A 17,837-nucleotide genomic window follows, 5' to 3' on the forward strand; every position below is an offset into this window, starting at 1 on the left:
ACACACTGAATCCTTCTCAAGAACCCTCGGGAAATTTGAGCACCAAAACTTTTCAGTCTCCTTTTGCAAAACTGATATCAAGAACTGATTTCTTGATTTCTTTCTTCTTCAAATATCGAATCTTGTCAGAAAGAATGGTGGCGGCTGGAGGAGAACTCCTGAGACGAAGATGGCTGAACTGCTTCTCTTCTCTCTGGAGTGAGTATGAGATCTAATCTCTATTCGCATAATATTTTTTGCACACAACCCTCTGTTTGAAATCTGATGATGTTCTCTCTTAGGGTTTATCCTCTTTTCTCTTTGATTAAGAAACCTCCCAAATCTAATTAGGAGTTATCCCAATCCAAATCAGTATTTGGATAGGGGATAATCTTAATCATATCTGCAGATTAGGTTAGCTTACTCCTGATCTTATCAGGAGGTTACCAGATTCAAATCTGATTTGAATTTGGTCTCCCAGAGTGGATTATGTTAAAGGCCCAATCCTTCTGCTAACTTTAATCCCAGATCCGCCCCATTAGTGGGTGATTATATCAGCCCAGTTCGAAATGGGCTTTTGGCCCATTAAGTGTTTAGTGCTTAACTAGTTTCCAATCTGCTGCCCAGTTGGGCTTCTTTGTATGGCATGGGACCCAAGCATTGATCTACACACCAGCCACATGGGTTCGGTCCAGCCTTTATTACAAGGCCTAGCCGAATTCACTGAGAAAACTCAGTGAACCCCTGAGCCCATCACATGGACCCTATGGGCCCAACACTTACATTAAGTGGTCCATGGGCCAAGCCATCTTATAAAAACCCAGGGACTGTGGGCATAGCCCATCAGGTATTATCGTAAATGGTCTTACACTTCACCTCTCAGCCCATAATGATCAAGCACTACTCGACAAGAGAGGACCTCTACCTCGGCTGCAAGGAACAGTGCTGCACTCTCCACTCACATGGATCCCGGGAATTAAAACCATTTGCAAACATTTTGAAATCGTACATATATATATATATTAATTTTGCAAAACAAAATTCCAACGATTGAAATCAACTACCGGCAGTTTGGTTTCCATCAGAGAGAGTGCGTTCCCGATCATTACCTTTGTCTGATCAAAAGGCTGATCCTGTCACTATGATCACCCACTCAGGTGAGTTCTCAGACTGCCCCAACATGCCCAGGTTTTGACCCCTGCTAAGGATCTCACTGATTGGCATATCAAAGACAATCCGATTTGACACCCAGTGAAGTATCACAATCGAGTCTAGGGGTCAGGTGTAACTTTCCAGTTTTGCCCATCTGTCTCCAAGGTCTAGGGCAATACTGGAAATCTGGTCCGGTTCAAAGATTCGAGTAATCCCATACTGCATGTGCCTTGGGTCTCACCCTGGTGGCCGAGACAGGCCATCCCAACACTTGGTGGCACACCAGCATTAGCCTTGGCAGGATGAATCTCCCCAGACTCATCCAATGGCTGTGAACATTTAAACTAACACGAGTCTCAATAAGTGTCCAGTTTTAGGGTTTTACACAGAATTATACCAGAAATGAATCAAACATGCACTTTATTTATTTACACTAAATATCAAAAGTACATCAATTCAGATTGAAGCTAAGGGCATACAAAGTTGTCCAACATATATAGATAGATAGATAGATAGATAGATAGATAGATAGATAGATAGACAGATAGATAGATAGACAGATAGATGAGCAATAGCTTTTCTTTTAGGCTATGTTTGCTTTCAGTGTAAATACAAAAATACATTGATGTAAATGAAAAACGACCAGATGTATCATCACAAAAGTTGAACTGGTCAAAATTTAATTTTATACTATTGTGCATTTGGAAGATGAGTGTAAATCATGAGAGTATTTTTTATGTGTGTTTGGAATTAACATGGGTGTAAGACTACACCTAGAATTAAAAATGCCTATTAATGCCAAATTCAATTGTTTTGGAATAAAAGCCTACGTGGGAGCTACTACACGGAACCATGTGTTGACTCTCAAGGAAAGAAAGAAACTTCACACCACCCACCTCTGTACAACAAAAACTACTCCCCACTTCCCTCCTCTCCCCTCTCACACACACTCTCTTTTCCTTTCTGGCCAGCTCTCGCATGATCGCATCTATGGAGAAACCCAAAATTGAACTAGAAGCTCAAACACCTACAACCCACAAAATTCTCTCACCCAGTAATAGTGGAAGGAGGAGCAGTGCTTCTAACTCTCCTGAATTCAAGTTCTAGATGGTCAAAAACCCATCCTTCCCACAACCCAACCTCCACTCTGTTGATAAATTATTCATTAACAGCATTCTGCTCCCGCTCCACCTCCCTTCCCACCACTCCAACCCACTTGACTCGGAACCCAAAGCCAATGCAGAGGAGATGCACACTCTAGAACCTGAATCAGAGCCTGGCCCAAGACCAGAGTCAGCAACTTTGTTATCCAAGTCACCGCTTGTATTTTTGACATTCAAATGATGGAGGGACATTTTCAGGAAGGGTGAAAGGAAAGCGGCAGTCGTGGCATCCTTTACAACCACCAACAATCATGAAGACAAAGACAAAGACAAGAAGAAAGAAAGGAAAAGTAGCAGTGGTGCAAATGCAGTGGAGCTCAACATCAATATATGGCCATTCTCTAGGAGCTGTTCAGCAGGGAATAGCGACAACCGGCCAAAGATGGTCGCTGGAGGGGCAGCTTCTCGGAAGGTTAGTAGCGGCCCTTGTCCACGCAGTAACTCAGCTGGGGAGTACAAGTTCCGAAAATGGCCAAGTAGTCTTGGTTGAGGTGGGATCCATGTGGGGAGGAGTAGCCCAGTTTGGAAGGTACAGCGTGGAGACTCCAACGCAAGAAGCTCCGAGCCTTTGGCTTGGAATGCCGATAAGGGGGTAAAGAAGGAAGGATTAGAGAGTCGGCAGAGCATGAATGTTGGTGGTAGTGGAGCCAGAGCTAGGGTTTTGAATTTGAATGTTCCAATGTGTATAGGGTACCATTTCCATTTGAGTTGCAAGAACGATGTGAGTAGCACCATTGGTAATGGTTGTAGTCATGAACAAGGCCACGGTGTAGCCAGCTCTAGATCTAGTACCTTCTGTTCGTTGCGAGATGGGGACGATGACAACTTGAGAACGTCCTCTGTGTTCTGAGATTAGGGCGTTCAAATCTGTGAAAGACAGTGAGAAAAGAAGAGAAAGAGCGAGAGAGAGGGAGGGAGTGGAAGAGAAGGGGTGACCAGTAGAACAGTGTAGAGGGTGCTAGCGAAGTGCTCGACGGTGAGAGAGAGGATCAAAGGAGACGACGAGTCGTTGGTTGATTTGGAGTTTTTACACCTTGTTTACTTCGATGGAGTTTTACATCGAAAATATCGATGTATAAAATACATTGATAATCGAAGTAAAAAAAAATCGGAAATCACTTTTACACCGATTTTCAGTGTATTTTTATATCCCATTCAAATGGCCGCAAAATTGGACCGGAATGTAAAAATACATCGAACCGGGTTTTACACCCCATCCAAACACAGTCTTAAGGGTAAAGTATAAAAAACCTCTCCTGAGTTGACAATCATAAAAACCTTCCTTAATGTTTCATTTTCACAAAAACCTCCCCTGTAATTTAAAAAAGAAAACTGCAGCTATCTCCCTTTTTGTTATTGTTCTAGACAGAAAAGGTTGGCCTAATGAATTGGTTTTTCAAAAGTACCCATTTTACCTTTACATCTATCAATTCAAATAGAAATTTATTAAAATACCCCCAAACTTTTAATTCTTTAATTAAAAATTCCCCTAGTTAGATTGAAAAGAGTAATTAAATAATCTTACAAAAACATTAATCTAGTGAAATCTAGAAAGGCAAAGCTAGCATTTTGAATTATACTAAAAGATGCCCTAATAACTTGTAAGGACAATTTTATAACTCTGAAGTCTCCATTACCAAAGATTAAAGGAAGGTAACTGCAGATTTTTTGAAACTATAGGGGATTTTATTAAAGTGAAACCTATGGTTATTATAATTGTCAAAAACTTTAGGGAAGGTTTTTATATCTTACCCTTCTCTTAATCTGCAAAATAGATGCCCAAACATAATTCCAGTCTTTAATATGAGAAAATAGGAGCTCGTTTATTGAGATCCCGTCGGAAGTTTTGTTTAGTTATAAGTTTGAACAAAGAGCAATTGTTTCATAGATTCTACGGCATCTCTCCAACCAGATTTCCCAAGGAATAATTGAGGGTAAAATCACTAAAATCTGATTTCATTTAGTACTTGAATCACCAGGCCCCACCAGCTCATGATTCAATCTCCAATATGTTGAGATCCATGCATTGAATGCACCCAACATTTGGAGGCAAGGATGTTGTTACCAAGCAAGTGTTCAATAGACTCAGCCTCAACTACCACAACATCTACAAGTAACATTCTCTCCCACCGTTACATCATTGTGAAAGAATTTCCCCCTAAAACTAGCGATTTTGGAGGGTAAAACAGAATGTCTATTGAGGGTCATTTTTTATGAAGATTTGGTGCAGTTCGTACTAGAGAGAACATAAGAAATCAGGGGTGTGAATGAATTGACCCCCACTCCAAAGAGCTTAAAGAAAAAGCCCTTATAAGACTAAAGAAAAAGAAAACAAAGAAATAAAATATATAGCATGTGAAGCATACGATAGGGACTACGGTAATACAGTGCAACATTAGGACTCTTTACACTCTCCCTCAAACTGGAGATCGGCTTCCCTCAGGGCAAGCCTGTGCCCACACCGTTCCAACCGCTATTTGCAACCTTTCATTGGGAATATCTCCCCATGAAATAAAGCACATGAGTACAGAGATATTCTCAAAGCAAGGCTGTAAAGTCTGCTCTAACGGGCTTTGCTCTGATGGAAGCTGAACTCCTCAAACTGATGCAAATTCATTAGTATCAAATTGCTTATAAGAAATAGATGTCAAGATCTCATCATGGCCTTAGTAAAAATGTTGAAAATCTACATATTTGAGGCGATATGAGAGAGAGAGATAAACAGAACCAACTAACAAGAAACAAGTCTTTAATAAGTGGCAATCCACCTTAGTATGCTTCGCCCTCTTATGAAATATAGGGTTAGAAGCAATCTTTATATTACTAGTGTTGTCTACATATAGAGGTATCGGTGTAGAGAGAGAATGACTAAGATCCTTAAATAGTGGTTGAAGCCAAACAATTTCATTGCACACAGATGACATTGCTCTATACTTTACTTTTTGAGATGACATGGAGACAATTTGTTATTTCTTGCATTTCCATGAGATGAGGGAATCACCCATGAAGATAAACCACTCTACAGTGAAATGCTGGGTGTGATAAAGTAACACAAACTTAGCAAATAATCCGATGAAGATCAATCAAGTGGGGTTGATGAGGTGCAAAAATACAGAAAAAACTGATTAACCGCTTGAATTAATCTCCTAAGAAATGTCAAGACAAGTCATGGTGAAATAGATAAGAGACCTCATAAGTTGTCAATAAAGAGAAGCATCAGTCAGTAAGAAACCTTCTGTCTTGGACAACTTAACATTTTACTCCAAAGGAGTATTAACCTATTTATCATCAGTAAGTCCAATCAATTTGACAAAATTAGATGCATACATGGATAATCAATTTGTTTGAATTGTGAGCAGGAATGGTAAATTTTTTATTAAAGTTGCTTGTTTTGTTATTTGGCTAACTAGAGCTAATAAGGCTGTCATGGGCAGAATTAAATTTTGTAAAGAAGTTGTGGGCTTTGCCTATTCTTCCCAATAGACTCTTTTTATGGTATACTTGGGGATTTTGTTTAAGTTTTTTCTCATGATGAGGAGTAAAGGATTTAGGGTCCAGTTGGTTCCTGGTCAAGATTGAAGTTGGAATCCCCTAGAATCGATGTTAGAATCGCTTATTCCCAATGCCTATTTTGTTCAGACGGGATTAGAGTGGGATTCCAGTCATTGTTGTTTGGTTCATTTGGAGTTGAAATTGAAATCAGTAGAAAATTTTCAATTTTATATTAGTTATTAGTATTTTTTTATTTTATTATTAATTTATTAATATTTTATGAATACATAATAAATATTACCACTTTATTATGAATATTTTATTATAGGTTTATTAACAATTTGTTTATAAACTTTGTTATTATTACTATTTTATTTAATTATTAATATATTTTTTTTTACTATTATGTTATTACTTTAACAATAATTTATTATTTTACTAGTATTTTATTAATATTAGGGTTTGGGGTTTTTTCCTGTTACAAGTTCTTTACTTCTTTATTTCCGACCAAACAAACGTTGGAATAGAAAACGGTCCAACCATTCCAATTCCAATATTCTAGGAACCTATTCCAGGGAACCAAATAGACCCTTAATGTAATTTCTAATTGTGTTTTTTTGTGGGGTTGAGGGACAGGAAGTTTGTCATATGTTTTACTTTGCCCTTTTACAAGTGCTATTTGGCTTAGTTCCCTTTAGGATGTAAGGTTTGGTAATGTTTCAGAGTTCATTTCAGATAAAGATGTTTTTCTTATTTTCTAAATTTGAGAAAAATTTATTATGCTATTTGGTGTTTGAGGAGTGATGTTATTTTTAGAGGTTCTAATGTTAGTTTGGAAGATGCTTTGTTTAGAAAAGAGACGAGTTTGAATAGAGTACGACGGATACTGTGGATTGCTGTATAGTCTTTGAGGTAAGTAATTTAGGTAAGTTGCAAAGCATAACTAAGTAAGAATTATATATATAATTATTTTTTGTGATGCTGGCTATATTAATTCTAACTTTGTGTTTTATGGTTTTCTGTTTTTCTAACTTTGGTTGTTTTTTGTGTTGCAGGGTGATTATGTGTTGTCAAAGATGGTGTGGTAGAATTGGTGTTGGTGGCTGTCTATAATGCTCTCTATTTTGCTATGGGACATGGTTACGGATGTAAGTTGGGCCAGGCAGGTCTGATTGAGGTCAACCATAACCCAACCCAAGTTATTGAACCCCCAACTCTAACTCTCTAAGCCTAATCCAACCCTAAAACTTCAGGCTCATTTAGGATTGGGTTGGGTTCAGGTAAGCTTGGGTTGGATTTGGGTTAATTAGTCTTAGGGTGGCCGGACTTTTCTACTTTCTTTTGTTAAATTTATTTATTTTCTAAACATAAAGATTGATGTTAATTCAATATTAACATTATTATGTGTAAAATAACATGGTTATTGTGCTCTAAAAAAAGTTTTCATTTAAACTTGAAATTTTTGACATTCAATATACATGCATATATGCTTAGATATATAAATACACGTATATACATAAATTTACATTACTACTTACATGCATAAATACATATTTATTTAAATATATAATATACATACATATAAGTATTTATATGCATAAATATTAATATTTATAAATGTAAATATGATGTTAAGTCGGATTGGTGAAGGTCTCAATTCAAGCCTACATTTCGGATTGGGTTCAATTTAATCTGGCCCAAGTTGCAGCCCTACAAAAGGTTATATTGTTGTTATTAAGGGGATGTTTGAAATTGTGGCCATTTTTCAAAAAAAAAAAAACAGTGCCACATCAGATCCACATAGGCGTTTCAATAAACATCCATATATATGAATTTTTGGTTCTGGTGTTTATTGAAAAATCAGACATGCCTCGTAAATTGGGACCCCAACGATGCATGAAACGCCAACATGCATCGATGAACAGTTGCCCCCAACTGTTGACTGATGTGTATCCTATGTGGTGCTTACCTGTCAGAATATACATGTAAAACGGTGATGAAAATCACCTTACTAAACAGCATAGTGTTGCTCATCGCCTATGTGGCAGAAGTGGTTTTTTTTTTTTTTTTGTGAAAAACGGGTCTTGGAAGCATGGGCGTTTTTTATTGAAAATCGGTCCAAAAAAACGCCCACTCTTCCAAACACCATCTAAGTCAAACCCTGTTTGGCATCACTCCAGAGAATTGTATCGGGCGATTCTCACAATTCTTTGGGGCAGAATTGTGTTTGGGTTTGCCTATTCCAGAAAATCCATTCTTTTGTAGATGTAATTTCTTCTATGCTCTCAAATGTCCTCTTCATGGTCATCTTCAAATAACAAACGTGTGAAAGAGAGGGCATTTCTGTAAATGTGTCCTAAAATATAAGTAGCCTTTTGAAAAAGCCCTGGTATGCGTAGGGTCATCTTCTTCCTCTCGCTTAACAAGGAGTCCGAATCTGCTGATCATGCTTATTCAGCTATATATATGGAACATCGGTTGTTCTGTATTCACCGATATTCTTAATGCACGGCTGGATGAGTGACCAACAATGTATTATGATCAGCAGATCCTAATTCCTTAACAACTGCTGCCTTCGCTCAAACCTCAGGTAAGTATCTCTTACATTTATAAACACACGAACACAACAACAAAACAACAGTATCATCTTGAACTTCAGTTGTTGAACAACAGTATTATCTTATCTAATCGACTCCATGGCAATAAGTCCCTTATTTAGGGCTTCCATTTACATGAAACCAAACCCTGGGTTTGGATTTCTTATTATCAAGAGCAATCGCTTCTCATTTTACAAATTTATCTGTTTTATGAAACGTAGAAACTTTGCTGCAGTTTTTTTGTTTTATATCGATCTCCTTCATAGTTGAACTTCCCAAGGAATAGATGCAATCACCATATACCCACCGATTTGTTTTATGCTCTAATTCCACTTGTACAGAGCATTAAAGACTTCGTTGCTTCAGGAATCAGAACGGGCAATGTTCTACTGAAAGATTTGGCGGAGGAACGGGTTTCTTCTTTGAGAGGATGCAATCGGAAGGAGTATTAGACGACTTGTGTGGAGGTGGAGGAATTGGGGTGGCTCTTCTAACCGTATAGGCCTTCTTCTATGAACTTTGTGTCCTTTTTTGTTTTGTTATGTTAATAGAGATAAAAATGTAGGCCATGTTTGGTTCGTTGCCATGAGTCTCATTTTTTTAATTCTTATTTATTTGGGTAAATTACAAAGTCCTCCCTTTCTTAGCTTTCCATTACAATATTTTTAATTCTCATTTTGAAAAATTGGGAGAAAAACACTGTTCATCTTCCCCGACCTCACAATACACGAACAACAGTAACAGTAATCCCCTCTACCATTAGATTCCTTCACATTTCTCTCTCTCTCTCTCTCCCCCAATCTTTCTTCTTCCCCTTCCCCAATCACCATCTCCATATATACAACTCTGAACCATATCAAGTATTGCCTTCCTAATAGAGATAGTGGGATCATTAGGACCCTTGATGTGTTAAAAGGGAAGATTCTGCATATCTTCTATATTAAGCCTGGTCAATATCTTGTATATATCTTCCTTTTATATTACAGAATTGTAGCTAGTCATTTCCCTTGATTCTTGTATAACTGTGTATATATAACCATATAATATCAATACAAAAAAGTAAGCTTATTCGGCTCTCTGTTCTGTCAACCCTTCTGCTATTCTTCTGCTTTTCAGCCTTCTGCTATCGTTCTGTTTTTCATGGTATCAGAGCAGAACTAAGATCCTGACTCAATCATCGCTGCACTCTATTCCTTCGTGTAGCATCTCTTCATCTTTTCCGTCTTCATGGCCAACGATAATATGACTCCTACTCTCGGCAAGATCAATGCCTATTCTGGTATATCCAAACCAGGAATTATTATTACCCCCACAGATATCTCCAATCCTTATTTCCTTCACCATTCAGATCATCCGGGTTTGGTCTTGGTTTCCAAACCTTTGAATGGAGACAATTATTCTGCTTGGAAGAGGGCTATGACACCGGCCTTGAATTCTAAGAACAAGCTATGTTTTGTCAACGGCTCAATCAAGGCTCCTTCAAAAGAAGCCGATCCTGAAGGTTATGCGACTTGGTCGTGATGCAATGATATGGTCCATTCCTGGATTATTAACACTCTCAGCCCAGAAATCTCGGACAGTGTGATCTATTATTCTTCTGCTCATGAAGTTTGGGAAGATCTCCGTGAGCGTTTCTCTCAAAATAATGCACTTCGTATCTTTGAGATTCAGCGAGATATTGCTTGCCTTCGACAAGAACAACTCTCTGTCTCTGCTTATTATACAAAATTGAAGAGCCTATGGGACGAATTGGCAACATATTCAGACACAGCATATGGGGCGCAAGCTGATCAACAAAAATTAATACAATTTTTAATGGGTTTGAATGAATCTTATAATGCTATTCGTGGGCAGATTCTTCTGATGAATCCGCTTCCTTCTGTTCGTCAAGCCTCCTTTTTAGTCAGTCAAGAGAAGCAGCGACACCTGAGTTCAACCCATTCCGACACAGAATCCAGTGCTGCTATGGCTGTGCGAAATTCGACAGAAACAGAGAAGACTAATCCGCCTTATGGTTCCCAAACCCGATCAGTCGATTTCCAGCGGTCATAGGAGTATGGCCAGCGTCGTTCTGATACTGATAGACGACGCTCAAGATCTGGCAGAGGCAGGCCTCAATGCACGTATTGTGGTGATAAGGGCCATTGGGTCCAGAAGTGTTATCAGCTACATGGGTATCCACCAGGCCATCCAAAGGCAAAGAATACTTTAGGCTCAAATCAGTTCGGAAAACCAGCGGCTAATCATGTTTCAAAAGGCTATTCTAAAGAGGAAGAGAAACCAATTGTTGGGATATCAGAGGCTCAATTGCAGCAGCTTTTATCGCTTCTTAGCATAAAAAATGAGGGGTCTAGTCCTCAAGCTAATGCTGTAACCAAACCAAGTTTGTCTAAGATCACTTCCCATAATTGGATCATTGATAGCGGTGCAACGGACCACATATCTTCATCATCTAAATTGTTTTCACACAAAAATAAAGCTTGCTCGTTGCCTTCTGTATTACTACCTAGCGGACAAAAGGCTAATATTGTTGCCAAAGGATCATTGCCTCTGAATTCTGTTTATTCTCTACATGATGTATTATGTGTGCCTACTTTCCAAGTTGATTTGATGTCAGTCAGTCATCTTACAAGAGGTTTAAATTGTTCAGTGACATTTTTCCCTTATTGGTGTATTTTGCAGGATCTGGATACGAAGAGGATGATTGGTTTGGGTAAACAGCATGACAAGCTATATTATTTAGTGGCACTAGCGACGAAGAAATTTACCAACCCTTCATCATCCACCAACTTCCAACCAACCTGCAATCTCACCACTTCTTCCACTGACCTCTAGCATTGACGCTTAGGCCACATATCATCTTCTCGCTTGGCTTTCATCGCTAAGAATTTTCTGGATTTTTCCATTCAGTCAAATAATGCTTGCCCTATATGTCCTTTGGCAAAGCAAAGTCGTTTACCTTTCAGTATTAGTGAGATTTCTTCTTCCAAACCTTTTGACATTATTCATTGTGACATTTGGGGTCGATATGACACCCCTCTCTTTCAGGTGCTCATTTTTTTCTTACCATTGCTGATGATTATACACGTTTCACTTGGATTTTCTTGATGCGACACAAAAATGAAACACAATTCCTTTTAAAACGCTTCTTTAACCACGTTCTCACTCAATTCGGAACCCGCATTAAAATATTTCAAAGTGATAATGGTGGAGAATTTCTCTCACTTCGTTCCTTTTTTCAAGATAATGGTGCCATTTTTCAACATTCTTGTGTTTACACACCTCAACAAAACGGTGTAGTGGAACGCAAACTCCCTACCCAATTATGGGGTGAATGTGCTCTTATTGCTGTCCACATAATTAATCGTTTACCTACTCCAGTTCTTTCTTTCAAAACTCCTTTTGAGTTGCTCTACTCAAAAGCACCTTCCTTTTCCCATCTCCGTGTTTTTGGCTGTTTAGCCTATGCTACTAATGTGAATACCTCACATAAATTTGATCACCGTGCTACACCCTCAATTTTCATTGGATATCCTATTGGTCAAAAGGCATACAAATTATTCGATTTATCAACCAAGAAGGTATTCACTAGCCAAGATGTAAGATTCCATGAAAATATTTTTCCTTATAGTCAGGCCACCCTTAATACACCTTCTTCAGCTCATCATTATAGCCCAATTCCTACATTTCCTACCGTTGACCCAACTTTTGACTCACCTCTCCACAACACTATTCCCCACACAAATGAATCTCACTCACCTACTTCCTTTATGGAACCCGAACAACCATCCCCTTCCTCTCCTCCCCCCAACCCATCACAACAACACATTGAGCCATCTTCACCGATCGTCCATGTCCCTTTATCATTGCCATCTGATGCATCATCTCCGGCATCAACGTCTTCCCTCCATCCAACTTTACCGACACCCGAACCACCTCTCTTCTCGCCTAATCCACCAACACCATCACCTGAACCACTTCATCGCTCCAGTCGCCATGTTGGTCCACCGGTCAAGCTTTGAGATTACGTTTGTTCTAATGTCACACATGTTTCATCCGAGCCGTCATCCTCTTTGTTTCCGGGTCCGACCAAAGGCACCCGCCATCCACTTTACAATTATGTTTCCTATCATCGATACAAGCCAGCGCACCGTACCTTCATATCCCATATCAGCCACACAACCGAACCTCAGTCCTATTCCGAAGCCGTCACTCATCCTGAATGGCGGGCAGCAATGCAATCCGAATTAGAGGCACTCCAAGCCAACGACACTTGGTCTCTCACCCCTCTTCCACCCGGTAAGAAACCAATTGGCTGTCGTTGGGTTTATAAAATCAAGCATAAGTTTGATGGTTCAATTGAACAGTACAAGGCGCGGTTAGTGGCCAAAGGATTCACTCAATTGGAGGGTGTTGATTTTCATGACACTTTCTCCTCCACTGCTAAGATCATTACAGTTCGTTGCTTGCTTGTCTTAGCCGCTGCTCGGGGTTGGTCCCTTCACCAACTGGATGTCAACAACACTTTCCTTCATGGCGACCTTCATGAGGAAATTTATATGTCTCCACCGCCAGGGCTTCGGAGACAGGGGGAGGAACACTTGGTTTGTCGGCTGCATAAGTCCTTATATGGCTTGAAACAGGCATCACAGCAGTGGTTCTCTAAATTTTCAGATGCTATCAGCGCCGCTGGTTATGTGCAATCCCGAGCCGATTACTCTTTATTCACCAGGAAACGAGGCAAGTCTTTCACTACACTCTTGATATATGTTGACGACATTTTGATTATTGGGAATGATCCTGTCAGTATTGCTGCAATTAAGAAGTTTTTACATAGCAGATTTCGCCTTAAAGATCTTGGTGACTTGAAATATTTTATGGGAATTGAAGTTTCTGCTTCTAAAAATGGAATTTTTATCTCCCAACGCAAGTATGCATTAGAAATTATCAAAGATGTTGGGTCGTTGGGTGCGGCACCAGTTGACACTCCTATGGAGAAAGGTTTGAAGTTGTCAGATAAGAGTGATTTACTTAAAGATCCAGGCTGCTACAGAAGATTAGTCGGGCGACTAATATACTTGACTGTTTCAAGGCCAGACATCACGTATTAGTTCATGTCTTGAGCAGGTTTATGCATCAACCACAGAAACTTCATATGGAAGCAGCTCTTCGAGTTGTTCGATATTTGAAAGGTGCACTTGGCCAGGGATTGTTCTTTTCTTCAAATAGTGATTTCAGACTACGAGCTTATTGTGATTCTGATTGGGCAGGTTGCCCACTTACTAGAAGGCCTACTACAGGCTACTGTGTTTTTCTTGGACCTTCATTAATATCTTGGAGATCAAAATGGCAGAAAACAATGTCTCTTTCTTTAGCCGAAGCTGAGTACCGTGCAATGACAGGAGCATGTTGTGAGTTAACATGGCTCCGTTCTCTGTTAAGAGACTTGGGACTTATTCATCGTGGACCTGCCATATTATATTGTGACAACAAGGCGGCTTTGCACATTGCAGCCAATCCAGTTTTTCATGAGCGAACTAGGCACATCGAGATGGATTGCCATTACATCAGGGACAAAATCCAAGATGGTTCTGTCGTTACAAAGTACGTAAATTCTGCACATCAACTGGCAGACATCCTAACCAAACCTTTGGGGAGAGAAAATTTTTCTCCTATGGTTCGCAAGTTGGGAGTGCAGGATATCCACTCTCCAACTTGAGGGGAGTGTTAAAAGGGAAGATTCTGCATATCTTCTATATTAAGCCTGGTCAATATCTTGTATATATCTTCCTTTTATATTACAAAATTGTAGCTAGTCATTTCCCTTGATTCTTGTATAACTGTGTATATATAACCGTATAATATTAATACAAAAAAGTAAGCTTATTCGGCTCTCTGTTTTGTCAACCCTTCTGCTATTCTTCTGCTTTTCAGCCTTCTGCTATCCTTCTGTTTTTCATGATGTCCCAATATACATTACCAAGGTTTCTGGCAACACCATATTTTGCTTGGACTGGTACGGAAAGATCCGCGCAATAGTAATTGATGCACAACCGAGTATGTTTTCAAGCTCTCCCTTTTAAAGAAGAGATGATCAGGAGCTCACAGCTCTGTAGGCAAGCCATGATTGCCTATTTGCAGCAGAAAGGTTTCCTGAAAATTGCTCTTCATTTTGTAAAAGATGAGAGAACTCGATTCAACTTGGCACTTGAGAGTGGTAACATTCAGATTGTTGTTGCTTTAGCTAAGGAGACTGATGAGAAAGACCACTGGTATAGGTTCGGGGAAGAGGCCTTGTGCCAGGGCAATACGAGTATTGTTGAATATGCATACCAGAGGACAAAGAACTTTGAAGTTATCCTTCTTGTATTTGGTAACAGGGAATATGGACAAACTGTCTAAAATGCTAAGAATTGCTGAAGTAAAAGATGATGTGATGGGCCAATTTCATAATGTCCTGTACTTGGGTGATGTCAAGGAGCGTGTCAAGATTTTGGAGAATGCTGGCCATTTGCCCCCTGCATATGTTATTGTTGCTAGCCATGGTCTCCAAGATGTTGCTGAACGTCTTGCAGCTGAATTGGGAGATAACATTCCAACCTTGCCAGAGGGGAGAGTACCATCGCTTGTGATGCCTCCATCACCAATTCTCTGTGGAGGAGATTGGCCCTTGTTGAGGGTTATGAAAGGTATCATTAAGAGCGAGCTGGATAATGTAGGGAGGGGTGCAGAGGAAGATGATGAAGAGACTACTGATGGTGATTGGGGTGAGGACTTGGATATTATTGATGCAAATGGCATGCAAAATGGTGACATTGCTGTGGTGGTAGATGATGGAGAAGGGGAAGAAGAGAGACCAGGGGAGAGAGAAAGAGAGAGGGAGGGAGAGAGAGAAATGTTAAGGAATCTGAGGCAGAGGGGATTATCATCACTGCTGTTCGTGTATGTGAGGTCAGGGAAGATGAACAGTGTTTTTCTCCCAATTGTCCAAATAGTTATTACAATGGTAGTATGGGAATTAAAAAATATTGCAACGGCCTTCTTGGACAGAAGGCTAACGGAAGGGGGTCTTTGTCTCACGGTCATAGTACAGGGGGTCTTTGTCACAGACCCCATAGTACAGGGGGTCTTTGTAATTTACCCTATTTATTTTGGACAAGAATGAATTACATAAGAGCATTTGTTTACAAAATTCTTGCCATGGCCTCATTCTTTTTAGAATGAAAAACGAGTCTATGGTACAAAAATTGAGGTAAATTGTAGCATGAATAATAATAGTGCTCCATATTATTCATTTTCATTCTTTAAAGAAGCTCTACATTGATCGGCAGTTTATGACCATCCGCATAAGAGCTTCATTCAAGAATGAAAATGAACAACATGGGGCACAATTATATGATATTTTACTATATTTTATGATTTTTTAGGCGAGTGCTTATGTTAAAATAATTGCTTAAAAACAAGTGCTTATTCTAATAAGCACTTATTTGCATTTGGCACCTAGCTTTTTCAATTATTTATTTTAAAAAATAAGTACTTATTTCATATTTGGCATTTGGTGGTCTTTTTCTCCAATAAGCACTTAAATAAACGTTTGTGACTCTTTTGTCCTTCATTTTCTTTCAAATTTTCAAAATATCTAATCCAAAGTAAATGAACAAAAGTACTTTGGTAGAAGTGATTTTATAAAAGTACTTTGATAAAAATACTTTCATAAAAGTACTTTTACATACTTTTTGTAAAAGTACTTTTATGAAAGTGCTTTTATACAAATACATTTGTAAAAGTACTTTTATGAAAGTTCTTTTATACAAATACATTTGTAAAAGTGTTTCTATAAAAGTGCTTTCATAAAATTACTTTATAAAAGTATTTCGTAAAAGTACTTTCGTAAATGTGCTTTTATAAGAGCACTTTTTACTTTTATGAAAGTGCTTTCAAAAAAGTACTTTCGTAAAAATACTTTGCTTTTATAAAAGTGCTTTCGTAAAAGTACTTTACTTTTGAAAAAGTACTTTTATAAAATTACTTTTACAAAGTGCTTTTGTAAAATTACTTTCGTAAAAGGGTATAATTAGTATTCTAAAAATTTATTGGATACAAATCTAAAAGAAAAGATTTGAATAAGTGCTTATTATATGAGCACTTAAAAAACGCTAGAAATTTGGGCTTAGAAAATAAGCCCTTATTTTTAAAATAAGCACTAATTTCAAGCTTGGGTTAATGGACTGGGTTTGGGTTGCACCCTATTCGACTCAAAATCAATTTGAATAGATTGGACAAACCAATAAGACATATTGAATTGGACCAGTCTAGACTTAATTGTCCAAAGTACTTATTAGATTGGATTGGACTTGGTACATTTGTAATGAAGGGTCAAATTGAACCAATATTTAGTCCATAAACATAAGATAAAAGTATGGGTGTTAGCGGACTAGGTTTGGATTGGACCCAATCTATATTAAAACCAATTTGAACAGTTTGGACCATTCAAGCATTAAACTGGACCTGTCAAGAATGGTCCAAAGTATTCATTGTGTTGGACTGGACCTGGTCCATCAATACTAGGTTGGGACCGGATCAGATCGGACCAATATCTAATCCATTGACAACCCTAAATATACAACATCAATTTGATGAAATTATTAAACATTTTGCACTTCTTTGGAAGCTCCAAGTTTCTTTCTTTTTTTGTGTAATTGCCTATCCAGCAAAATAATTCTCTTTTTAATTAGTTTTAAATAGGTTTTAATTGCCTTTTTTTAATTTCCTTTTATATTTTTTCTATGTAACTTCAGGTTTCTTTTTTTTTTCCTTTTATATTTTATATTTTGTGTTACTGATGAGGGACCTACACGGTTTTTGTTGGTGTGGGTCTTGCATGTTTCCACTATATATCTACTAATGGGTATTGTATGTATATCTTTATTATTATTTTGGTTAATGGAAAAAAATTAATAAAAATTAGATTTGGAACCAAATACATTCAAACTTTATTTTCATTTTTGCCACAAAAAAGAATTCATTTTTTTTTGGAAAAAGGTATTTAATTAATAACAATATTTTTTCATTTTACCCATCTTTACCTATTTTTATCTTTTCTAAAATTTTATTATTAAAAAGAATGAACAAAAATGAGAGTTGAACCAAACATGGATGCTTTTTATAGCATTTCTTTAACTTTATGTTATGTTGATTTTATCTATAACCACTATAATTGTATTAGAAACTTGTGCGGAAATTATTTTGATGGCAAGAAGATGGCAAAGTCAGCGTGTGTATTAAAAAATAATAAACAGTCTAAGTGCTCATTTTGGAGGGCTGAGCTGAATGTTCAGCTAAACTGGCTGAGCTAAAGTAAGCTGCTTTAAGGTACACTTAAATCTCCTACGCATAAGGACTCTTCCCACACTTACCCATAAAATACTACTACAACCTTACATCAAAAACATCT

General features: G+C 38.2%; 1 protein-coding gene and 1 pseudogene across 1 annotated transcript; both read left to right on the plus strand.

Annotated features, from left to right (window-relative positions):
• Positions 1-2,121: 2,121 nt before the first annotated feature.
• On the plus strand, positions 2,122-3,144 carry LOC104585919 (uncharacterized; annotated as a pseudogene).
• A 6,481-nt stretch (positions 3,145-9,625) lies between these two features.
• LOC148802618 (uncharacterized) lies at positions 9,626-10,435 on the plus strand. The gene is made up of 2 exons (XM_088897949.1): positions 9,626-9,884; positions 9,993-10,435. The coding sequence occupies exons 1-2, from the start codon at positions 9,626-9,628 to the stop codon at positions 10,433-10,435; spliced, it is 702 nt and encodes a 233-aa protein (XP_088754075.1).
• The last annotated feature ends 7,402 nt before the right edge of the window (positions 10,436-17,837 follow it).

This window comes from Nelumbo nucifera, chromosome 2, assembly GCF_055504915.1.
Source record: "Nelumbo nucifera cultivar China Antique chromosome 2, China Antique-T2T, whole genome shotgun sequence".
In the NCBI taxonomy this organism is placed as follows: domain Eukaryota; kingdom Viridiplantae; phylum Streptophyta; class Magnoliopsida; order Proteales; family Nelumbonaceae; genus Nelumbo; species Nelumbo nucifera.

What these genes read in the sequence shown, in the direction of transcription:
- LOC148802618 (XM_088897949.1), top strand. Translation starts at nt 9,626, where the DNA reads ATGACTCCTACTCTCGGCAAGATCAATGCCTATTCTGGTATATCCAAA. An exon ending in AAAAGAAGCCGATCCTGAAG is followed by an intron (nt 9,885 to 9,992) that starts GTTATGCGACTT and finishes CTGCTCATGAAG; the next exon opens with TTTGGGAAGATCTCCGTGAG.